This window comes from Salvia miltiorrhiza, chromosome 3 (genome assembly GCF_028751815.1).
Source record: "Salvia miltiorrhiza cultivar Shanhuang (shh) chromosome 3, IMPLAD_Smil_shh, whole genome shotgun sequence".
Taxonomy (NCBI): Eukaryota; Viridiplantae; Streptophyta; class Magnoliopsida; order Lamiales; family Lamiaceae; genus Salvia; species Salvia miltiorrhiza.
In genome coordinates this window covers 7,235,381-7,258,887 of record NC_080389.1, presented here as the reverse complement: position 1 = coordinate 7,258,887, position 23,507 = coordinate 7,235,381, and the positions used below count along the sequence as shown (strand labels likewise).

At 40.2% G+C, this 23,507-nt stretch overlaps 3 protein-coding genes and 1 long non-coding RNA gene across 4 annotated transcripts; 1 reads left to right on the top strand and 3 right to left on the bottom strand.

Annotated features, from left to right (window-relative positions):
- Positions 1-1,145: 1,145 nt before the first annotated feature.
- On the bottom strand, positions 1,146-3,971 carry LOC131017293 (uncharacterized). The gene is made up of 3 exons (XR_009099531.1): positions 3,644-3,971; positions 1,993-2,073; positions 1,146-1,395 (listed from the first exon to the last, which is right to left on the bottom strand). It is a non-coding gene; the product is annotated as an uncharacterized LOC131017293 (long non-coding RNA).
- Positions 3,972-11,640: 7,669 nt separating this feature from the next.
- On the bottom strand, positions 11,641-12,369 carry LOC131018237 (uncharacterized). Its single transcript, XM_057946961.1, has one exon. It carries the CDS (start codon positions 12,367-12,369, stop codon positions 11,641-11,643), a length of 729 nt encoding a protein of 242 aa, XP_057802944.1.
- Positions 12,370-14,883: 2,514 nt separating this feature from the next.
- Positions 14,884-18,091, bottom strand: LOC131018236 (F-box/kelch-repeat protein At3g23880-like). The gene is made up of 2 exons (XM_057946960.1): positions 17,149-18,091; positions 14,884-15,146 (listed from the first exon to the last, which is right to left on the bottom strand). The coding sequence occupies exons 1-2, from the start codon at positions 18,089-18,091 to the stop codon at positions 14,884-14,886; spliced, it is 1,206 nt and encodes a 401-aa protein (XP_057802943.1).
- Positions 18,092-20,543: 2,452 nt separating this feature from the next.
- LOC131018235 (F-box/kelch-repeat protein At3g23880-like) lies at positions 20,544-21,071 on the top strand. Its single transcript, XM_057946959.1, has one exon. The coding sequence runs from the start codon at positions 20,544-20,546 to the stop codon at positions 21,069-21,071; it is 528 nt and encodes a 175-aa protein (XP_057802942.1).
- The last annotated feature ends 2,436 nt before the right edge of the window (positions 21,072-23,507 follow it).

Below are 23,507 nucleotides of genomic sequence, written 5' to 3'. Positions count from 1 at the left end.
CAAAGAAGATCTTATTGGGACAACTATATAGTACGAGTTTATACATTGGGATGACGCTCTACAAACATTAAAAATCTAAATTGACAATCACCGAGATCATAGTCATGTGGGCTGGCCAGACCCAACAAAACGAATCACTCAGTCAAATGGGAGCTTCGCCCCCAATCATGTCAACGTCTTATTCATGTAAGGCTTTGGTCAAACTTCTAACTTAAAAACACTTACTAACAAGTACTTCATCATAAGTCACTAGTACCATGAAAGTCCATTCTATGCCGTTCTAGCAAAGCTGTCACGACTAATCATCATAATCATAAGAAACATAAGTTCTTATGTGAAAAACTTAATCTCACCGCTATTGAAATAGCTCTAGTGAATCCTTAGTCTTAAGGCATTGCCTCTATGTTGTAACATCTCTATGTTAAACATTTCTATCTTACCAGTCTTTACTTAAATCGATCAAGCGGTACTATCACGACTAACATTCGTAAGGCATTCTTGGGTGGTTCTCTTACGGTTTGTAAAAGAACTCATCATTCTAATCATATAGGCAGTGAACCTAAAATGATAACATAAAACTTTCTCATCATTCATTCATACATACATACATACATATATTTGCTTTCTTTGAAATTTTGAGTCATATGGACATTAAATGTCCCTTTCATGAAAAACTTTGCTTATGCCGGAAAGATTCAAGGAATCTAACTCGACCATACATACATACATACATTGATTCGTTAAGGGCTCGGGTAGTCCCAAACACGACATTGAGCTTAGTTATATGAGTCAGAGACCCAAAATAACAACATGAAGGATAATTTGCATTCACATAACATCATAAATATTAGGCGCACATTTTCTTGAAAATTTTCATAACTTTGAATATGCATATATATTTTTGAAACTATTATCGTACCTTAGTTGAGGCAGTGTGACGGCGAGCTGAGGGCTACTGACATTCTTAGAAGTCTAGAGATACTATTCTAGACTCGACATCAAAAGCTTATGGTTATCAGAGTCATGAAAGAAAACTCATGCTCTGATACCATTCTGTCACACCCCAATTCTTGAATGAATAAATATAATCGAGGTGCAACTAATTCATAGAAATAAACAAGGAACAACCTTGTAAAAACCCGAAATAGGATAGAAAGTCGGGCTATGCCCCTTTGGATCACAAGTTTTGTTTCATGCTTCTGACAACCGACATTCATTGGCATAAATTTAGTAGTGAAGAGTCTAAGCTCGGTCAGGTATATCATTTGAAATTTAACATGAAGATCTTAAGTTGGGAAAACAAAAGACTGATATGAGTAATTGCTACAGCGGAAGTCTAACATATGAATTTTAACTCTAGCCTCAGCTCCGTCCCGTCAGCACCAGCCAGCCAACCTAAAAACATTTGAAAGTATTTTTGGGCTAAGTACTAATGTACTTAGTGGGCATGCATTTTCATAAACATTTCATATTTTCGTAAGAGCAGTTTATCCAATTATACTTGACATGACTTAGAAGGTTTTAAAATAAAATAACTTCTAAGCATGTTAAAACATTTTTCATTTGTGCGCACATGTCACACTCCCTTTTCGTTACTCGCTGTGATCCCGGACCTTTTAGCCACCGACAGATCCATTTCTCCCGCTTTACTTGAACTGAGGGCGTAACCCAGTCAAGTTCCCATTTGGGACCCAATGCTCCGGAACACATCCCGTCGAGCACCCTTATAACGCCTCTTACATGAATTAGTGCCCGAATGGAGATCAACCCACCGAGTCAGCTAATAGGTGTACACAATTCTCAAACAACGTGTTAGGTCATAAGAGAACCTCGATCGATTAACTTATGCGAGCCTTAAACAGAGCAGAGTGCACAAAATATTTTATTGGATAAACAGTTTTCATTACATTAAATAAACAATTTGCATTTCATTGAAAACATTTAGAGCTTAATAACTCAATCATACTTTGTACATTTGGAAAGTAAGCCCACCTGGTTAGGCAAAGCCTGAAGATCATAATCACATATAAACCTGTCTTGGGAAAGCAGCGCTAATCCCCCTGGTCACGAAGCCTACAAGAAATTCTATTCTTAATAGGTCTCGTGAAGCTAATCTTAAGTCATGGTGTAGTGCTTAATATTCTATGATTCACTTAGTCGGGTTTTCAAAATTTAATGAATAAATAATTAAAAACATTTCTCTTGAGTTAAGAACACCAACAATATTCTTACTCATCTTTTTTTAATAATTGGAATTATAATTAAAACCAATTAAATCGTAAATACTTTTATTGTAAAATGCTAATGCAATTTCATGACATGCTTAAACATATAATAAATAATTACACTTAAAATATACAAATAATAATAATACAATATTATTATGCAAATCATCTTTAAATAAATAATCAAATTAATATGATAGTCTAATTAAATAAAATGGTAGAGTCCCTTTAAATAAAAATCTGCACAGCCCAAGTTAATTAAACAATAATAGGGCCCATCTGATAAATAAATTAAAAACTGGCCCACACAGAAGCCCAACAGCCCAACTAACTCGGCCCAAAACTCAAAACCTAGCCCAACACCTTCTTTTCTTCTTCCTCACCCCACGCTGATTCTCTTCTTCTTCTCAAATCTCTCTCTCACGGTTCCTCACCAAATCCGCCACACACACCACGCTGATCTCTCTCTCACGAGCTCCGCCGCCACGGAATTCGCCGGAGGAGCAGCGGCGATAGGCCGCGCCACCCTCGGCTCTCCCTTCACTCACCGAAACCCGGCGCCCCTGTAACGCCCCCCCCTTCCCCCTTTTTCTCGCGTGGTCAGACACGCAACACACACAAGCACAGACGGCGGTGCACACAGGCCCCGGCCGCCATCTCCCTCCGGCGAACTGACAGCGGTAAGCCGCCGTGCCGTTTCAGAACCCAGACCCCAAACCACGACTGCTCTCTCTCAGCCCCCAAAGTCCAGATCGAAAATTCACCCCTCCCCTCTTCTCCTTCGGCCACCGCGACCAGCCACCAGGTGTCGCCACCCTCGACTCCCTCGACTTTCTCTCTTTTCTCTCTGGATCGACGGGCAGCAGCTAAGCCACCATCACCGGTACCCTCCACTCTCTCTCATCTCCTTCTACCCTTCGCAACGTCAAGGCGCTGCTGCCCCCCTGCAACTGCCCTAGGTTCCCAAAATCAGACGCCACCCTTTCCTGTCTATACCACTCAGTTTTCCGGCGACAGTATAGCTACCAGGCCACTGCCGCCGTTCTCTCATCCCTCTGCTCAACTCCGGTCGATAGCAGCAGCCAATCAGCTGCCACTATCGCCGCCGTCTGCTGGCCCGACAACCCACTCGGACTAAAACAGGACACGCGCAACATGAAACCAAGATTTCTCTAATTTGTTGTATTCAAAACAGGGAGCAAGATTTGATTTTTCTTTGCTTTTGATTATCTAGATTCATGGCTTTGTTTGAAAATATAGCATATTAGATGAATTCTCTTATTCATTCTATGCACACGAATATATATACACACATGAGTGAATGAGTTGCTTTCATTTGATTGAGTGTGTTTGGTTAGTGCTCTGTGAAACAAGAAGAGATGTGCTTGAATGAAAAGTAAAATAAAGTTGAGATAAACCTTATAGTGTTCTATGTAGGAACGAATGGTTAGTGAATCTGATGTTGTTGAACTTCTGGAGATAGAGATGTGCATTGAATTTCTTCCTTGCGAGAAAGAGATTGTGAAAGATTTTGTGAAATAAGGTAGGAATAAATTGATTTGAGCATAGGATATGGCTTTGCGGACAAGAGTGAGCATAGGATATGGCTTTGTGGGTGGAAAGAGTGAGTGTAAAGTGGGTGGAAAGAGTGGGTGTAGGTGGGTGTAGTGGGAGTAGTGGGAGGGAGTAGGTGAGTGTAGTCAAAAGTGGCTAGTGAAAAGACATTGAGTGTGAGTGAGTTGAGTCATTGATTGGACAATTAAAATTTGTCAGGGTTGAATTATCGGGACTGTAAAAATCTTTCAAGGTTCGGTAAATAAATGGCTCATGTAAATAAAACTATATGAAATGCATATGAATTTAAATAACTCAATGAAATTAAATAACTCAAATTTTCAAAACTTTTGAAAATTATTTTTGTTGGAATTAAAATAAATCGTTTTTTATTTCTCCGGCATAAATCATCCTAATCTAAGCTTGAAATAAATTCTAAACTTAATCGAAATGAGCGGGGTATTACATCTTCGGCTTTGCCAGGCTATTCGGGAAGGGTGCTACAGGCTTGTACTCTGGCTTGGGAAACGTAGGAGTAGGAATAGGCTTCTTAACAGCAGAGGTGTTCGACGATACCTTAGAAGTAGGCGGCGAATCACACACAATCGTCTCCAGGTTATCCTCCTCCATAATCTCTACATTTTTTTCCTTTCCATTCTTGCCGTCCCGCTGCTCTGTATGATCCCGCTGCTCTTCATCCTCAACTGAATTATCAACCACCCGTATGGAATGACATTGCTGATTTTGCTGAGGCTGTTGATGTTGGCTCTTCGGATTGAACTGAGTGTTGCTAGGAAACTTTCCTGGTGTGTGCTGCGCAGCTGCTTGGTTGGCCATCTGACCAACTTGAGTCTCCAACATCTGCACTTGTTTAGACAGTGATGAAACATGATTTCCTATTTGACTCACTTGGGTTTCCATGTTGGTCTTCCACGCACCTACATTCGTTTCCAAACCACCTATCTTTCCCAACACCTGCTTCATCATGTCTTCCATCGAATCTTTCTTTGGCTCATTGATAACTCCTCCGCTAGACATAGAAAATCCAGGTGGAGGCTGCAAAGCATTGTTCGGATTGCCGTAAGAAAGGTTAGGATGCGGGCGTGCTCCTGGCTGGAACTGCTGCTGACCCTGTTGAAATTGTTGATTTCTGCCATATATTCCTGGTTGTCCTTGCTGGAAATTCCCATAATTTCTGCCATTCACAAAATTGACATCTTCCATGCTTGACGGGTCTATCACAGCTTGCACATGACGTCTAACATTCAACTCACCAATTTTTGTAGTCAGCTCTGCCAGCTGTGTAGCCATCGCTGCCTGTTGAGTAACCATTGCTGCCATAGGATCAGAACTTGACGCAGCTGCAACCTTCTTCAATTGTACTCGCTCAGATGGCCATTGGTAGCTTGTAGAAGCCATGCTATCAATAATGCTCCATGCTTCAGTACTGCTTTTCTGCAATAGAGAGCCACCTGCAGCTGTATCCATGTGCATCCTTGTACGCTCCCCGCAGGCATTGTAGAACATGATCACGAGCGTGCCTTCATCAAATCCATGGCTTGGGCACTTTCTGAGCTTCTCCTGATACCGCTCCCAAGTCTCCGCTAGCTTTTCTCCATCGTACTGTTGAAACTGCACGATGTCCATCTTCAACTTCAACGTAAGGCCAGGCGGATGAAACTTGCGTAGGAATGCATGAGCCAAATCCTCCCACACGATATTCTCTCCCAGCTGCAGCGTATGATACCACGACTTCGCCTTATCCCGCAGTGAGAATGGAAAAAGACGAAGACGGATAATGTCATCAGGGACACCATTCATCTTCACCGTGCTACACAGCTCCAGGAAATGCGCTAGGTGCGCATTAGGGTCTTCAATCGCTTGTCCACCATATTGGCTCTGTTGGACCATCGTGATCAAACCCGTTTTCAGCTCAAAGTTGTTAACGTTCACTCGTGGGGGCTCCTGGTACACATACTGTGGTATGAACGCTTCATTGATGACTGGTTGTTTCTGAGCCTCTCTTGTCTCCTGTGCATCAAGCAGCTTCTTCAACTGCTCTTGCAAAGCTCGAATTTGGATTTGCTCTGGAGTAGCCATCGTTTCTGTCTCAACTTGATCGTTCTGCTTCTTTAGGTTGCGCAAGGTCTTATTGATTTCAGGGTCAAACTCAAAGAGAGGATTTCCGTGAGATCGTGTGTTCATATGCAACCTACAGAAACACAACTTTTAACAGTCAGAAAAGAAAAATAAAAACAAATAAAACCTACAGTACTATAAAGTCCTATCGAAAATATTAAAGCAACTTCTTAACAGTCCCGGCAACGGCGCCAAAAAGTTGATCACTATTTTATTAGCAACAAAAATACCGCAACTAATACGGTGTAATCGTAGCACAGAAATAGCAAGCAGAGTATCGTATCCACAGAGACTGTAAAACGAAATTACTTTATCTATCTCCTAAACAGACTCTCACAGTATGCAGGTAAACGAAAGCAGGAAGGTTTAATTAACTTAAACTAAAACGCAAATAATGATAAATAAAAGCACGTAGGAAAAATTCAAATATAAAAAGACAACTGATCCTAGGGTAGTAAATTCATTAACTAAATCTACGCAATTAATCTATTAATCCTATGTACCAGTTTAATCCAGTTATGATGAGAGATCACTTAATTAATCAATCACTCTCGCTAGAGCAGCAACGATCGTAGATTAGTAAATTATCTATCTCCGTTAGGTCTCAAGAAAATCTACTAACTCCCAATAGCTCATAAGAATAGCTCCCTATGATCCACCTATCTCCGCTAGGTCTCAAGGTTAAAATCATATAATACATTCCTGAATCCGCTAAACAGTTATCTCCGCTAGGTCTCAAACGAATAGCTAAACATGCAAACTATTGATCAGATAATTCACAAGAAATTAAGCACCAGGAATTATGAATCATAAACTGGAAGGCACAAAGGTATTAACAAATAAATCACATAAATTCAATCAACTATTTACAAACCCTAGAATCAGCTAAAGGGAACTAGCCAGACATGCTGAAATAAAACATAAACATAATTAAAAAGAAAGCAATTGGAAAAACTGAATTATATAAAAACTGAATAAGAACGAATGTAGCACCTTGAATCTTCAATCTTGTGGAAATCCAATCCAAGCAGTAAAAACTGGAAAGCAATAAATTCTAAAGCTATGAAATTGAAAAATAAAAGTTTGGAACTGAAAAAGGAACCCAAAATAGGTCAAAAGAAGACCTATTTATAGTACCAGGGTAAAATACAGAGTTTGAGCTCGAAAAGGACTTGAAAAACGCCTAAAAAACGCAAAAATACGGAGGTGGCGCCGAAAACTCGGCGGGCTTCCCGGTGGTCGCCGGCCGGTCGCCGGCTCCTTCCCAAAAATCCTTATTCGGGCGGCGGTCGCCGCCCGGTCGCCGCGGGGTCGCCGCCGTTTCGCTGCTGCGCGCGACTTTCTTGTTTTGGTAATAACTTTCTTGTCCGAACTCCGATTTATGATCCGTTTGCGCTCACGAACGCGTATCGAGACGATCTACAACTTCTATTTCAGGGAAGTTTTCCAAATTCGAACTCAATAAACCTGAAATTTCCTTCAAAGTTCGAGTAAGAAACATGTTTCAAAAGATAAAGCAAATTAAGCATAAAACAATCATCCAACACTTAGTTTCCTATAAAATTGACATCATATGAACACTAAAACCATGGAAACATGAGTGTTATCACTTCTCTTATAAGCCAAAGGGTTGTCTTACTAAGGAAGTCAATCCTACTCCAATTAATAGGTCCAATAGTCCAACTAGTTCCCAATTAATTAAGTGTTATTAGAATATATCAAATATATCCTAATCTAGTCCATAATATCTTTCAATCTCCCACTTGGACTAGCATTAGATTAAACACCAAGCACTATCCTTGCATCCTTAGGCGAACCAACAATATACATAAAGTGTGACCCTTTAGGCCTCCATTATCGACGATAATCAAATTAAAGTCTACACAAAACTCCTAGACTGCGTTGTGTAGCGAACTCGATATATGAAGAACGTTTACGTGGATTCTGTAAACAAACCTTTATATGAAGTTTATGTGATATCCCTTCATTCACGAACCACTCGATTGAGCCTAGGATCTGCCATGTGTCTATCTCAATAGATCAATCATTTTATCTCATCTTTATTAAATGACCCTTCCGATCATATTCAATTATTCCAATTGAATATATCTTTGCATTGGCCAATGACTAACGGTCAAATAATATAGAGAATTTGAAGTGTTCTCTCGAAATTCAAATCGAGGAATGAATCCTATTCTTGGCTCAACTACCATTTCCATTTGCCTCATGATGTACCCAACACAAGCCGTATCTACCCCTTTGATGGAGTGCAAGCATTGTACTTGGTCAAAGCACACCACTCAACAAACAAAATGAGTATTGACCTCAAGTCAAAGGACTATTACATACTCCATACACTATTAAATCATAGACACTAGAACAAATGATTTAATAGCAGGGTATACCAATATTCTCCAAAATATCCATGTGTCCATCACGAGAATCAAATTACTCGTAGTTGTGAGATCAACTACATTCTCTAAGAATATGATGCAGACCACATGCTAACCTATCACATGTCATCAATATCCCATTCTTGATGACCATTGGTTAGGGCATCTTTAGAATTACACTCAAACCATTAATGTCTCACATCATTAATAGAAGTGATAATTCAAGGGAACAAATAAAAGAATAAATTCAAACAATAAAACCAAATATTCTAATAAATGCACTAGCCCATGAAATCAAATAACATATATAAATGTTATCATGTAAGGATGTCTCAATTCAAATTGTTTCTAAGACATTCAAACCAAAACTCCCACTAAATTAAAGCCAACTTCCAACATGTCTAACACCCAAGCTCTAAAAATGTTTGTTGTGTTTTGCTATACACAACGGCTTGGTGAAAGGATCGGCTAAGTTATCATCAGTGAGTACTCTTTCTAATTTCACATCGCCTCTTTCAATTATTTCTCTGATCAGATGAAATCTGCCTGTCATGCTAAGCGCATATGCCACATCTGGCCTAGTAGATGTCATGGCATACATTATCGATCCTATAGCAGAAGCATATGGGATCCTTTTCATGTATTCAATCTCTTGGTCACTAGAAGGGCAACCCTTCTTAGACAAGATTATACCATGTCCCATAGGAAGAAATCCTTTCTTAGAATTTTCCATTGAGAAGCGCTTTAGCAATTTATCTATGTAAGGTGGATTGTGATAATCCCAACAATCTATTAGGTCTATCCCGATAGATCTTTATCCCAAGGATATAGGAAGCATCACCCAGGTCCTTCATCATGAAGGAGCTAGCCAACCATTCTTTCACGAATTGCATCATGGAACGATCACTACCCATAATCAAAATGTCATCAACATATATGATAAGGTAGACAATGTTCCCATCTTTGCGTTTACTATAAACACATGGATCCTCTTTGCTTCTGACAAAATCAAACGATTTGATAGCTTTGTCAAAGCAAATATTCCAACTCCTAGAAGCTTGCTTAAGTCCATAAATGGGCTTCTTTAGCCTACATACTGCATTCGGCCTTTCTTTGGATACAAAACCTTCAGGTTGAGTCATATAGACTTCCTCTTCAAGTTCTCCATTGAGAAACGCGGTTTTGATATCCATTTGCCAAATGTCAAAGTTATAGTATGCAGCTATAGCAAGTAAAATCCTAATGGACTTAATCTTTGCGACTGGTGAAAAGGATTCGTCATAATCAATGCCTTCGCGTTGACTATAACCCTTTGCCACCAACCTAGCCTTGTAGGTTCGTACTATGCCATCTGCATCTCTCTTCTTTTTGAAGATCCATTTGCAGCCTATGGGATATTTTCCATCTGGCAAATCAACTAGTTCCCAGACTAGATTGAAGTACATCGAGTCCATTTCAGAAATTAAGGCTTCAAGCCACTTCTCCGAGTCGGTGCCCGACACCGCTTCGGTATAGGTCTTAGGTTCATCATCATCCAGATCAACTTCATCATCTTGGTTCTCAACCAATAGATTAAGTCTTTCAGGTGCTCGACGATTCCTACGAGGCCTATGGAGTTGTTCTTGCATTTGTTCGGGTTGTATATTCTGAATGTGAGCAGGTTCCTCTGTGTTGAACGTTTCAACAGTTTCGAAATTTTCAGGGACATCCTCAAGATTTTCTTGAGGTGGTGGTGACACAACTATTGTATCATCGTGTCTTTGATGCATCTCATTGTCTTGAGGTGTCTCTCTAAGAGATATTCCCCTTCCCAATAGATCATCAAATACTCCCACTGAATTCTTGTCCACACCATTAGACAAGTTTTCATCCTCTATGTTATTTTGCGGTTCTTGAATTTCTTCAAGTTCTATCGTATTGTGACCTTGTTCCTTAGAGACAAAGGTGTCTTCTAGAAACGTCACATTCCGGGAAATAATCACCTTGTGATCACCGGGAACGTAGAAATAATATCCAATTGTTTCCTTAGGATATCCCACAAAATAACATTTCTCACTTTTAGATTCCAACTTATCAGTCATCATTTTCTTAACAAAAGCTGGACATCCCCAGGTCCGCATATGGTTAAGACTTGCCTTTTTGCCACACCATAACTCATATGGTGTTTTCTCAACTGATTTAGAAGGAACTCTATTCAGAATATAAACAGCGGTCTGTAAGGCATGACCCCAAAGGAATAAAACGAGACTTGCAAAACTCATCATGGATCGAACCATATCTAATAAAGTTCGATTCCTCCTTTCGGATACCCCATTCATTTGAGGTGTCCCCGGAGGAGTCCAGTCTGACCGAATTCCATGTGATTTTAAGTAATCAAGAAACTCATGGCTTAAGTATTCTCCTCCTCGATCTGATCGAAGAGCCTTTATACTTTTCCCAAGTTGTTTCTCGACTTCTAACTTAAACTCCTTAAATTTCTCGAAGGCCTCAGATTTGTGTTTCATGAGATACACGTATCCATACCTCGAAAAATCATCAGTAAAAGTTATGAAGTACGAATATCCACCTCTTGCTTGTGTAGGGAATGGTCCACACACATCTGTGTGAATCAGTTCTAGCAAGTCTTTGGCTCGTAGCCCCTTCCCAGAAAGTGGTTTCTTAGTCATCTTTCCTTTGAGACAAGATTCACAAGCACCGTATGACTCAAAGTCAAATGATGTGAGAAAGTCTAACTTTCTCATTCTTGCTATCCTATTCTCATTGATATGACCAAGTCTACAATGCCAAAGATAGGTAGTATTATTCGCATTACTCAGCTTAGGTCGTTTGTTTTGTACATTGAGAATACTCCTTTCACATTCAAGATAATATAAACCATTCAAAAGAGAGGCACTTCCATAAAACAATCCATTAAGGGAAAACGAGCATCGACTGTTTCCAAAATGGAAGGAAAAACCTTCAATGTCCAACATCGGAATGGAAATAATATTCTTGGAAATAGAAGGAACAAAGTAACAATTACTTAAAACTAGTCTATTTCCCGAAGGAAGATCCAATCTATAAGTCCCTACGCGTTCAGCAGCAACTCTTGCTCCATTTCCCACGCGTAGATCGACTTCCCCGGGCATCACTTTCTTGGTTTCACTTAGGCCCTGCACATTATTGCAAATGTGTGAGCCACAAGCTGTATCTAATACCCAAGATTGTGAATTATCAATAGACATGTTTATCTCAATGACAAACATACCCGAGCTCAAACCCGATGCACCTTGTGCCTTGTATTTCGGGCAGTCTCTCTTCCAGTGCCCCTTTTCATGACAGAATAAGCACTAATCCTTTGGCAACTTCGACTTTTTATGACTTCCTCCACCCTTAGGCTTTAAACTAGCATCTAATGCTTTCTTCTGCCTTTTCTTCTGCTTGTTCTTCTTCTTGGAAGATGTAGCAGAAGAGCTCACCATGAGCACAGATTTGCCTTTAGTGGTGGTAGACTCATAAGTCTTCAGCATGTTATGAAGCTCGGGCAGACTCGCCTTAGTACCGTTCATATTGAAATTCACTATGAAATTCTCAAACAAGGCAGGCAAAGACTGCAAAATTAGATTGACAGAGACAGTAGCGGGTAGCATCGTTCCAATCGGTGCTAACCTCTCAATCAATCCAATCATCTTCAAAACATGATCAGAAACCGGGCTCCCTTCGTGAAGCTTACACTTGAATAGATCTCGGAGTATCTTATACTCTATAGTTTGAGCTTCTGAAGCATACAAACTTTTCAAGTGTTTCAACATATCAAAAGCGAACATGTGTTCATGTTGCCTCTGTAACTCCGTAGTCATAGAGGTCAACATAACACATTGTGCCGAAGTCGCATCCTCGACATGTTTCCTATGAGCAGCTTCGTCAAACTTAGCATACTCTGCAGAGATTGGGTCGTCCAAGACGTACTCAATCTTTTCTAGCCTTAAGACCAGACGCAAGCAACGGAGCCAATCCGTGAAGTTTGACCCAGTCAACTTGTTAGTTTCCATCAAACACTTTAGCGACAAATTCGACATAATATCTGATCAATAAATAAAGAAAAGCAAATTAGAAAGAGTAAACTATGATCACATTGTATCACCAATCAAACAATGGGCTATCGTATTGATTAGCTCCCACTAATTTTTGACATATTTTACGCCCCCAACGTAAAATACGGATTTATATGTTATATAAATCTTAGTGGTCCGAGATCTAAGTCAATATTATGCAGCCTCTGCTTGGGCTGATGACTGCAATAATATTACTTAATAGGCCTCTAAGCCAATTGCAACAACAATTTTGCAACTCTCGGTTGATTAATCTAATTAATCTGCGTCCTTAAATCACTTTGGTCGAGTTTCACGCCACAAATGATCAAGCAAGTCAACCCCATCACACGGTGCCAACCTATGAATGAGCCTTGGCCTTGTAGACTAGAGCAAACACTTGGGTGTAAATACTCTTGATCGAAAAGGATGGGTTGCTCAGACAATTATGATGGACGACGCGTTTTGTGCTTACACAAAGACTTATATTTAATGGGTATTTAGCATGTGATACTAATTGCTTATATTTAATATCCAATATTAAATAGCAAAACAATTACTGGGTGCCGCCTACCCAGGCATATAAAATGCGGACCACACATATTGGGCGCCGCCTACCCATACATAGCAAAGCGGACTACATATATTGGGCGCCGCCTACCCAAGATAAAAGCGGTCTTTAACTACTATAGTTAAATAATAAGCATAAAATCAAATAGCATGCTTATCACATAAAGACATAAAACTCTACGAATAAAATCATTAATCAAATTAATATTTTATTCTCTAATTAAATATGGGTTAATCAATTTATATTAATTCTAAATTAATATAAATTTATTTCTATTATTATTAATTCAAAATTAATAACAATAATTTAAATTTATTAATCCAATTAATAAATTAATTCTGAAATTGGGGTTCAATTATTAATTCTAAATTAATAAAAGATTTTTTTTTTTATAAATTGTTACTGCCCAATTTGGGCCATTTATTAAAACAGGCCCAGACCCCTTTAATAAATCATATTTGCAGCCCACAAAAGGTCAACAACAGCAGCCCATTTAATCAAATAAACAAGCCCACAGTGGGCCCAAACACTTGAAGCCCAAAATCCAATTTTCAGCAGCAAGGGTTGGAGAAAAGGATTTGCAGCAGCAGCTGCCGCCTCCTTTCTCGTTCCCGTCGCCTCGCCCGGAGCCCCGCTGCCGCCTCTTCGCCCGTCAACCCGCCGCTGCCGCGCGCGAAGCAACGACGCCATCAGACGTCGCGCGTCCACGCCGGAGGTCACCACGCCGGTCGCGGCTCGAAGCCGCGTCGGAGGGGACACGTTTTCAGCGGAGGAAGAAGCGGCGCTCTCGCTGGACGGATCCCAGCCGGTCGCGGCTCGAAGGCGCGTCGGAGGTAAGCGGCAACGTCTCCAGACGCCTGTCCGCGTCCTCACCGTCACGAAGCTCCTCGTCGCCGTTCACAGCCGTGAATCCGCCGCCTCCAGCACGCAAGACCTCCACCAACAGTCGCCCTCCATTTTTCGGACTCCAAGCCCGAGATGGCGGGACTGCTAAAGAGGTGCAGCGGCGCGTCGGCTTGAAGCCACGACGCAGCTGGCGGCCGGTGGTCGGGCGCTGCACATCGGCGAGCCCCGAGCCACCGTCGCCCTCTCGTCCAAGAAAGCGGTCGGCTCAGATCCGACGAGTGTGATACAAATATTGCCCAGCAATTTTCACCCAATTTCAGAAAATGGTTTCGAAATTCATAAATCCCAAATATCAGTTTTAGATTTCTAAAATCACATATTCTTAACCCATAAACAATTAGAACACAATAGCAATTGTAAATCGAGCCCCGGGCTCTGATACCACTGTTGGTTATCCTTGACATCATCTAATGATACGCAGCGGAATATACATTCAAGGATTAGATCTAGATTTACAAATGCATCATGTGTAGAGATAGGCACACAACGAAAGGAATAACTTACTCGTTGTGTGGTAAACGTGCGTCTCGATTCTTGCCGTGAATCCACTACTAAGGTATCCACGTGTATGTCGATTCGATGCAAGAACTATTCCAAGTGCACGATTCAATCTTCGACAGCTAGGAAATCTCCGATTGAAACTATAGTGCTCTCTTAGTGTTTGCAAGCAAAAGCTCTCATTTTACCTTGTAAGACCAACACCTCTACTTATAAGCCAAATGAATTGGCTTACCTTGTAAGCCAAAGACTTGGCTTCTCTTATAAACCAAAGGGTTGTCTTACTAAGGAAGTCAATCCTACTCCAATTAATAGGTCCAATAGTCCAACTAGTTCCCAATTAATTAAGTGTTATTAGAATATATCAAATATATCCTAATCTAGTCCATAATATCTTTCATAAAGGTGGTGGGATCCTTGGGCTAAAGTTGCTAAATACAAGAATATAAGTACTGAAAATCAAATAATGATAAATGGTAACTAGTGTGCCACATGTCACCAGATCTTGCATTTGGGCCATTGATCTCTTAGCCACTTTTGATGTTCCCCATTTCAGCCAAATCTTCCTCACACGAACCAGTCCCTCTTCCTTGCATAGTCAAACTCGATTCTTCTCCTTTCTTCCTTTCACTCTGCTCCGACTTTCCATCCTTCACCGCCGCCGCCGTCTCTCTCTTCGACATCACAGCTTCCCCAACTTGCATTTCCTCTCCATTAATCCCAGAATTTCCTAAGTTCATGACATTCGGCAATGTGCCAACATCCACGGAGGGGATATATAGATCATTCACTATCAAGAAATTGAGAATACAGATGCAATGAGAGCTTCAAGCTCACAACAATGGTGTTGCCGCTCTCTCTCTCTCTCTCTCTCAATATTCTATAATTCAACCCCTAACTATTGAGATAATACTAACTACTCTTTATAGACTAATAAAGAATAGCATTTACATCCTTTCACTTATCCTTATTTGCAGAAAAGTCCTTCAATTGTTAAGTTTTATAGAAATTCTCTCCAACATCGAGGAACCAAGAAAAATTCACTTGCCACTCAAATCTCCGAGAAACTGCTATATTATAAATTTGGAGATCGGTTGTGTTTGTTCTTTTGGTTGATATAATTAATTATTTCTAGTGGAAATGAGTTGGTAAAGTTTATAATTCAAAGAAAAAATCATGGAAAATAACTGAGCTCTGCGATTATTTACTTTCATGTTGGGTAGGGGAGATATATATTACTCCCTCCGTCCGCCAAAAGTGGACCATTTTTACTATATTGGGCGTCCGCAAAGAGTGTACCACTTTCCTTTTATGGAAATGGTCCCACCATCCACTTTAATCTTTTATCCTTACAAACACTCTTTATTTACAAAAAAACCACCCCAAATTCAATTTCAACCACATATCTCATAAAGTGGTGGGACCCTTTCTCCACTACATCAAAATCATTACCAATTTTATTAAATCCCGTGCCTAGCCAAAGTGGTCCACTTTTGGCGGACGGAGGGAGTATTTTCTTGGACTTGAAGGGTAAGCAGGGGCAGTTCTGGCCTGCGAGCGGCGGTCGACCGCACATATTCCCGAAAATATAGGGGCCCCAAAATATCTAAATCCATAAAAGTATTATAGATGAAATACCATTTTATTATAAAAAAATAAAAAAAAAAGACCTATGAACTCTTGAAGAGAAAGGAGACGCTTACAAAGGCTGAGCCTCGCTAAAACCTCATCAAAGAAGACCTATTGGGAAAAGCTCTGTATGCGGAAAAAGAGTGGTCGTCAATTACAACGATAAGAAAAGAAATAAAACGCAAGAAATCGGTACAACGCCAAAAAGTTCACGCACCCAAACCCCAGCGCACCTGGAGTTTGTAGAAAAGTCCCGAAAGCCGTCCCAGCCCGACGTCCTCCAGCAATCGATCATTCTAACAGAGTTGGAGTTGAAGATTCCATTAGCCATAATACCATCAAGCCGAATCCCGGCGATCGCCATGATTAGCATAAGACTTGAGAAAATTCTTGGTGCCAGATATATAACAACTATTGAAACCCTTACAGATGTTGAAGTGTTTAGTGTAAGAAACAGTGCCTTTAGGAAAAATTAATCCTTGGAAAAACACAGTAGAATGAATAGTATTTGGTGGCATTTCTATGTGGCGTAGTTATTACTCAACTTTATTTTAAATTACTACTTTTTGTCTCTGCGTTTAACTTCAAGAAATTCCCCCGCATACAAATTTGCAGAACCAAAAACACCTTGTATGCAACACATATTTGGAGCAGGGCATCTCTTCATTCTCTATTACCATCTACATTCTGATGGCAGGATTCCACAAGAGAAAACGCCTTTCCTTGACATTATGAAGCAGCAGCAGGTTTTTTTTTTTTTTTTTTTGATATATTAGATAAATAAATAAAGAAATTTGAAGACGGCACCATAGTGGACTCCCAGGACCTCGGGCCTTGGGCATTATCCACTTACCGTTAGGCCAACACATGCACACACAGTGTTTTTATTTTCATTCATAGTTATTTAATCAATGAAAGCTTACAATAGATTAATCCATATTATTTTTATTCATCTATCATTATCAGATAAAATAAACACCACCTACACAAACTATGAGAGACAAATGAATCAAAAACCAATAAAATCATGATAGTTCAACAATATATTTGAGAAACAGCAAAGCAATCCAAGATCAATCAAAAATAATTCTATTTAAAATGAAGCAAGAAATATTAGACTGGAGAGACTAAACTTTCAATGTAGACATTCTCTTCGAAGGCACCTTCGAGTTTTTTGAACAGCGAAAACACGTCCTCTTCTACAAGATTTCGATGGTGAACCGAGAAAACCAGTGCACGGAGTAGCAAAATCTCTGCGTCTAGGCCTCTCGAAACTCGTTTCACGACTGAAAATCTTTGACAAGGCTCATAAACAAGAACTTGCATCATCTTCACCCAAGAATCATCTTTCATAAACCACACATCGAAGTGTGTTCTCTTATAATTAGAGACCACACAAAGGCGACCCTCGAGAGCGCCCAACCTCACCGATGAATCACATGGACGTGGAAACTCCATCTTTCCAAAAGCCTCACTCTTCAAATCAAATGTAACAATATCAGCAACAATATTCATTAATCCGCCATTCGCCTTCATCCGGAGCCAATGAAGCTTTCCACTTGCAAAATGCGCCTTACCATGTACGGAATCAAAATTCCCAGACTCCACCGGCTTCCATGAATTTGACTTTGAGCCATAAACTTTACACATATAGTGGTCTTGCGTATTGGGAGAATCATTGAAAGAAACCACAAGCAACTTGTATTCGCCACTCGATTCATCCCAACCGAACCCACAATTGACAAGACCGACACGGTACGAGGGCGGTGATTCCTTGAAGATTCTAATGGCGGGATTCCACAACACGAAATAGTTTTTCCAGATTACGCAGACCAGCCCATTACAGCAGCCGACGATTTGACCCATACGGTGCTGACGCTGTTTTGAATAGCGAGAGGTAATTAGCCGGTGATGGGCAAGAGCTGTGTTTTTTGATGAAATTTGGAGATGGGTTTTGATGAATTGCTCGCTGCCAATCAAAGAATGCCATGACTTCGAAACGCACCTGAATCGCAGGAGTGATTTCACCGCAAGTCTTGGCAGTATCTCTTCAATGATTTCTTCAGGAAGGAAAGGGAGAGATAGTTTGCGGCTTTTGCTATCCATAGTGCGCGGCGGCTACGATTTGGTGTCTAACTGTATTTAAAAGTTTGCACTATGAAGTTTTTGTTTTTTAATCAAGATTCAAGGCCCTTATCAAAATCGGACTGAACTATGCTGTTTTTAATCAAGATTTAAGGCCCTTATATATATATTTTTAATTTTCTTTTATTTCTTTTTTCTTTTTTTTTAGATGATCTTTTATTTAGAATTTGTATGTCAGTTTAATTTTGTAATCTAATTATGGTATATAATTATTTTTAATCATCTAATTTCACTTTTTATTAGTTTTTTTTAAACCTTCACTTTTTATTAGTTAGTAGTAATTCATTATCATGATTGATAGTATATAATTACCTTTTTTTCTATTATTTGAAAGTATTATTCATAATATCATAATACATTTTATTTTTATGAAAAATTATTATTAACATAATGATGATACATAAATTTTGTGGGATACTAGATCCCACCCGCATTTTCCCCTCCCCTTGATTTTTTTTTTTTCTGCACAGAAATCATCTTATTTTTTTAATTAATATTTTATTCTATTTAGTTTTGGTTTCCTAGTTGTGTTAGAACTTACAATGTGTATCTGATCATATCTCTCTTCTTCTCTTTTTCTTTCTTTTTTTCCTATTTAGTTTTGGTTTGTTAATTGTGTTAGAATATTTAGAGTTTGTTTAGAGCATCTCCAATGCATTGGTACTTAGGGGGTGTCTTAGAAGGTGGTCCCCACCTAAGATACACCCTCTCCAATGCATTGTGTCTTAAATGAGTGTTTAGATCCTCATTTCCACAAAATTCACATTTCTACACTTTTATTTTTAAAATTCATATTTTATTAAAATTAAAATTCTACATTACAATAATTTAAAGACATAATTTAAATACAATAAAAAAATAAAAATTACAATAATTTCCTAGGGCTCAATCGGACCAAAACGAGACCAAATGGCTCACAATACCGTTGGCTTCCAACGGTCGAATTTAAAAAAAAAAATCAAACGGCTCAATATTTCAAAAAAAAATAGAATTCGATTTTTTTTTTTAATTGGGGCGCGTCCTCCGGACGCGCCAGCTATTTCTCTCCTTCGCCCCGGGTCTCTGCCAAGACACGGCCTCGCATCAGCTCGGCACTCCAACGCAGGCAACAGTTTGGTGCACCGGATCGAGGCTCCCTTCGATCCCCCGGTTGGAGATGCTCTTAGACCAGCGTATCTGACGAATAGTAAATATCTTATGCATATCTTCTTCTTTTTTTCTTTTTTTTCGTATTTAGTTTTGGTTTGTTAATTGTGTTACAAAACTTACAATAGTTTGGGGTTTGTTTCGACGTTTAAATCCGGAGCGTATCTGATGCATATCTTTTTTTTTTTTTTTTTAATTTTGGTTTCCTAATTGTGTTAGAATTGTTTAGCGTGGGAGGTTTGATGTTTTGAAAGACTTTCATATTTTCTTTGGTACGAAGAATTTTTATCTTCTCAACCTTGGGTACAACCGGGTTGTACCCTCAATCTTGAGTCAATTTCTTTTTTCGGTCGTCCCACGAATCTTGATTCATTTCTATATATAGTAAGAATTAGAAAAAAAAGGAGTTCTAATTAAACTTATCTTAATTAATTGTGTACTTTTCTAGATTATCACTTTTCTATTTTATTACCTACACACTTAAAACACTAAATCTTCAACTCCTTAATTCTCGTGCCGAAAAGAAAAGAAGTGACTCAAGATTTGTGGGACGAATGGAGTTATTATATATCCAAATTAAATTAAAAATTAAACTAATACTATATCAATGAAGAGAGAAATGAAAGAAAATATTCTCTCTGTCTCCGCTTTTAGTATCCATATTTTATATTTTTATTTTTGAATGTCCCACATTTTTGTATTTATTTAAAAATAGGGGCTTGAATCTTGATTTAAAAACAAAAACTTCAATTACAAACCTATAAATACACCTAGAATCAAATCGTAAGCAAAACTCTGCAAAACAGAGCCGTCGCGCACAATGGATAGCAAACGCAGCAAACTATCTTTCCTTCTTCTTCCCGAAGAACTCATCGAAGAAATACTGTCAAGACTTACGGTGAAATCACTCCTGAGATTCAGGTGCGTTTCGAAGTCATGGTGCTCTTTGATCGGCAGCGATCGGTTCATCAAAACCCACTTCCAAAATTCATCAAAACTCTTGCCCATCACAGACTCGTTCTTATTTATGATTCTCTGAGCTCTACAATGGGTTTCCAGTCGGAGTTTGTTCATACTGTGGGTTGCTGTAATGGGCTGGTCTGCTTTCTCAAGCAATGGCGTTTTGTCGTGTGGAATCCGGCCACTAGAATCTCCAAGGAATTACCGCAAATTATAGTGACCGAGAATGGAGTTATACCTCCTACTTTACCAAATATGGGTTCGGTTGGGATGAATTGCGGTTTTTGCTATCGGTCTTAGCGAGTATATGTGCAAAGTTTATAGCTCGAAAACAAATTCATGGAAGACGGTGGAATATCGGGATTTTGGTCTCGTATATGGTGGGGTGCAGTTTGCGAATGGAAAGATTCATTGGCAAAGCGATGGTGGAATGAATGTTTTTGACGTTGTTACATTTGATTTGAAGAGCGAAGAGTTTGGGGTGATGGAGCTGCCATGTGATTCAATACTGAGCTTGGGCGTGCTCGAGGGATACCTTTTCGTGGTCTCTTATAATAAGAGAACATTTCATTTTGATGTGTGGGTTATGAAAGAGGATTCTTGGGCGAAAGCGATGGATGTCGTTGTTTATGAGCGTTGTCAAACAATTTTTCTCGTGCATCGAGTTTGGAGAGACCTAAACGCAGAGATTTCGCTAATCCGTGGATCGCTTCACAAACTTAATCTTGTAGAAGATGATAATGTGCTTTCGCTGCTCGGCAAAATCAAACGTTCATTGAAAGCGAATATCTACGTTGAAAGTTTAGTATCTCCGATCTTTGATAAGAAGGTTTGAAGAAACTTGTGTTTGCGTTTTAAATATAGTTATTTTTTATTGATCTTGGATTGCTTAATTTGCTGTTTCTCATATATATGGAAACTCTCATAGTTTTAATTGATTTCTGATTCATTTGTTTCTTATATATAGTTTGTGTTTAAACAACTTTGAAGTGGTTTAATGCTTCCTATATATGAGAATATAAATTATGGGGTTTAATTTAATAGGAATTTAAATGATAAAATGAAAAGGTTTAAGAAATCAAAAGCTTACCAGTTTGGCTGTGATGTTATTTCAATTATAGATCACCACATTTCAAGTGTTTGTTTTTTGATGGACTTTGAGTCTGCAAATTTGTATGCAGAGGAATTTCTTGATGTTAAACGTAGAGACAAAAGGTAGAACGTTAAAATAGAAAGTAATTGTTGATCTGGGATTGGAGTTGATAACCAAGTTTAGGAAAGCAGCCCTCACATGAAACAAAACCACACATCACAGATATGCCACCAAACACTATTCATTCATATCTATCTGATACGCCAATAGAAGCCCAACAAAGTATACATGATGAGCTAAGCCCAAGCTTAGCCCGGAGCAGACCTCGTCGGGCAATCCGAAAGCCCAACCGTTATCTTGATTAGTTATTTCTTTACTTCTTGTTTTTATGGGCCGTTTAGTATCGTCCATAGATTAGGGCTAGATTATAGTTTATTTCTTGTTCTCCAAGTTATTACTTTTGTTGCCCTAGCTTCTATATAAGAAGAAGGGAACGTTATTGTTCTTTTTTATGCTATGAAATTATTTGCTTGAGCTCTTCCTTGCGTGATCGTAAGAATTGCCGGAGTTTCGCGTTCTCCCTAACGTGAGCATTAATACGTAGCGTATTAATTGGTGCTTTCATTGACGTTTCCATGGCTTCCGAAGTCCCTGCTTGGCAACGACATCTCGACGCCCAGAACGCCGCAATCCAAAAACAAATCGACGAACTTGTCGCTCTGTTCAAGTCTTCCCACAACCCTTCATCCTCCCACACCCTTGACAACTCTCATGCTCGCGGTCCGCTGATCCGCTTGGACGTTCCACGCTTCGACGGTGACGACCCTCATTCTTGGATTTTCAAGATCGAAGAATACTTTCAATACCACAACACACCCGACAACCAACGCCTCCAGATCATCGCGTTCCATCTCGACGGCAAGGCTTCAACATGGTTTCAATGGCTGAAATCGCAGAACATGCTCTCGACTTGGTCGAATTTCTTAGCCCGCGTCCGTTCGCGTTTTGGTCCGTCTCAGTTCGAGGACCCCGAAGGCATGCTGGCCAAACTCACGCAACAAGGATCCGTGGCTGACTATCAATCCACCTTTGAATCATTAATGGGCCGTGTCCAGGGTATCTCTGAACCCCTTCTCATCTCCTTTTATATATCAGGGCTCCAGCCCTCTATTCGTCGCGATTTGCAGATGAATCGGCCATCGACTTTGGATGAGACTTTTGCTCTTGCTCGCTTATTCGAAAGCAAGTATTTAGAGGACCCGCCCAGCCATAACGGCCCCAACCGGCAGCTCAATCGGCCGGCCTTTTCACCCTCTTCCGTGCCACGGCCACCACCGACGCATACGACACCACCACCACCATCGAGCCACCTCATCACCACTTCCTCAGCCACCGGCCCCCGCCATGATTCCACCACTGCTATTCCAGTTCGTCGCCTCACCCCGGCTGAAACCCGCGAGAAGCGCGAGCGTGGCCTCTGTTTCCACTGCGACCAAAAGTGGAACCCTGCCCATCGATGCAAATCAAAAAGCACTGTCATGCTTTTAGAGGGCGATGACCTCGAACCTTCGGAGGATATTGAATCAACCGAACCTGCTGATCACTCTTTGGATGAGACACTCATCATGGGCGACATCTCTAGCCTGCACTCCTTGTCAGGCGCTACTCACCCACGATCTCTCCGCTTATGGGGCACCAAACTCAATCACCGTTTTCAGGTAATGATTGATAACGGTAGTACTCACAATTTCATTACACCTGCCCTTGCAGAGCGCCTCAAGCTGCCACTTTCACCGATTCCCAGCTTTCGAGTCCGTATCGGCAACGGGGACTCTATTATCTGTCAACATGTCTGCCACCACACCACTATTAACCTCCAGGGTACCGACTTCACTCTGGATCTATTTGTGTTGCCCATCAAAGGCCCCGACGTCATTCTCGGTATTCAATGGCTCCAAGAATTGGGTCGTGTGATACATGACTACAGTCACGGCCGAATGGAGTTCACGTGGAATGGTCAGCAAGTCTTTCTCGAGGGAGACCCATCTCTTTGCTCTCGCGAAATTTCTCTCTCCTCGCTCTAGGCCCTCCTCCAATCTGATGAGGTTGATTCACTCTCTGAACTATGGATGCTCCCAGCCGCTACACCCACTGGGCCATCTATATCTATTGACGAGC

What these genes read in the sequence shown, in the direction of transcription:
- LOC131018237 (XM_057946961.1), bottom strand. Translation starts at nt 12,369, where the DNA reads ATGTCGAATTTGTCGCTAAAGTGTTTGATGGAAACTAACAAGTTGACT.
- LOC131018236 (XM_057946960.1), bottom strand. Translation starts at nt 18,091, where the DNA reads ATGGATAGCAAAAGCCGCAAACTATCTCTCCCTTTCCTTCCTGAAGAA. An exon ending in GCTGTTCAAAAAACTCGAAG is followed by an intron (nt 15,147 to 17,148) that starts GTGCCTTCGAAG and finishes ATTTCTTGATAG; the next exon opens with TGAATGATCTATATATCCCC.
- LOC131018235 (XM_057946959.1), top strand. Translation starts at nt 20,544, where the DNA reads ATGTGCAAAGTTTATAGCTCGAAAACAAATTCATGGAAGACGGTGGAA.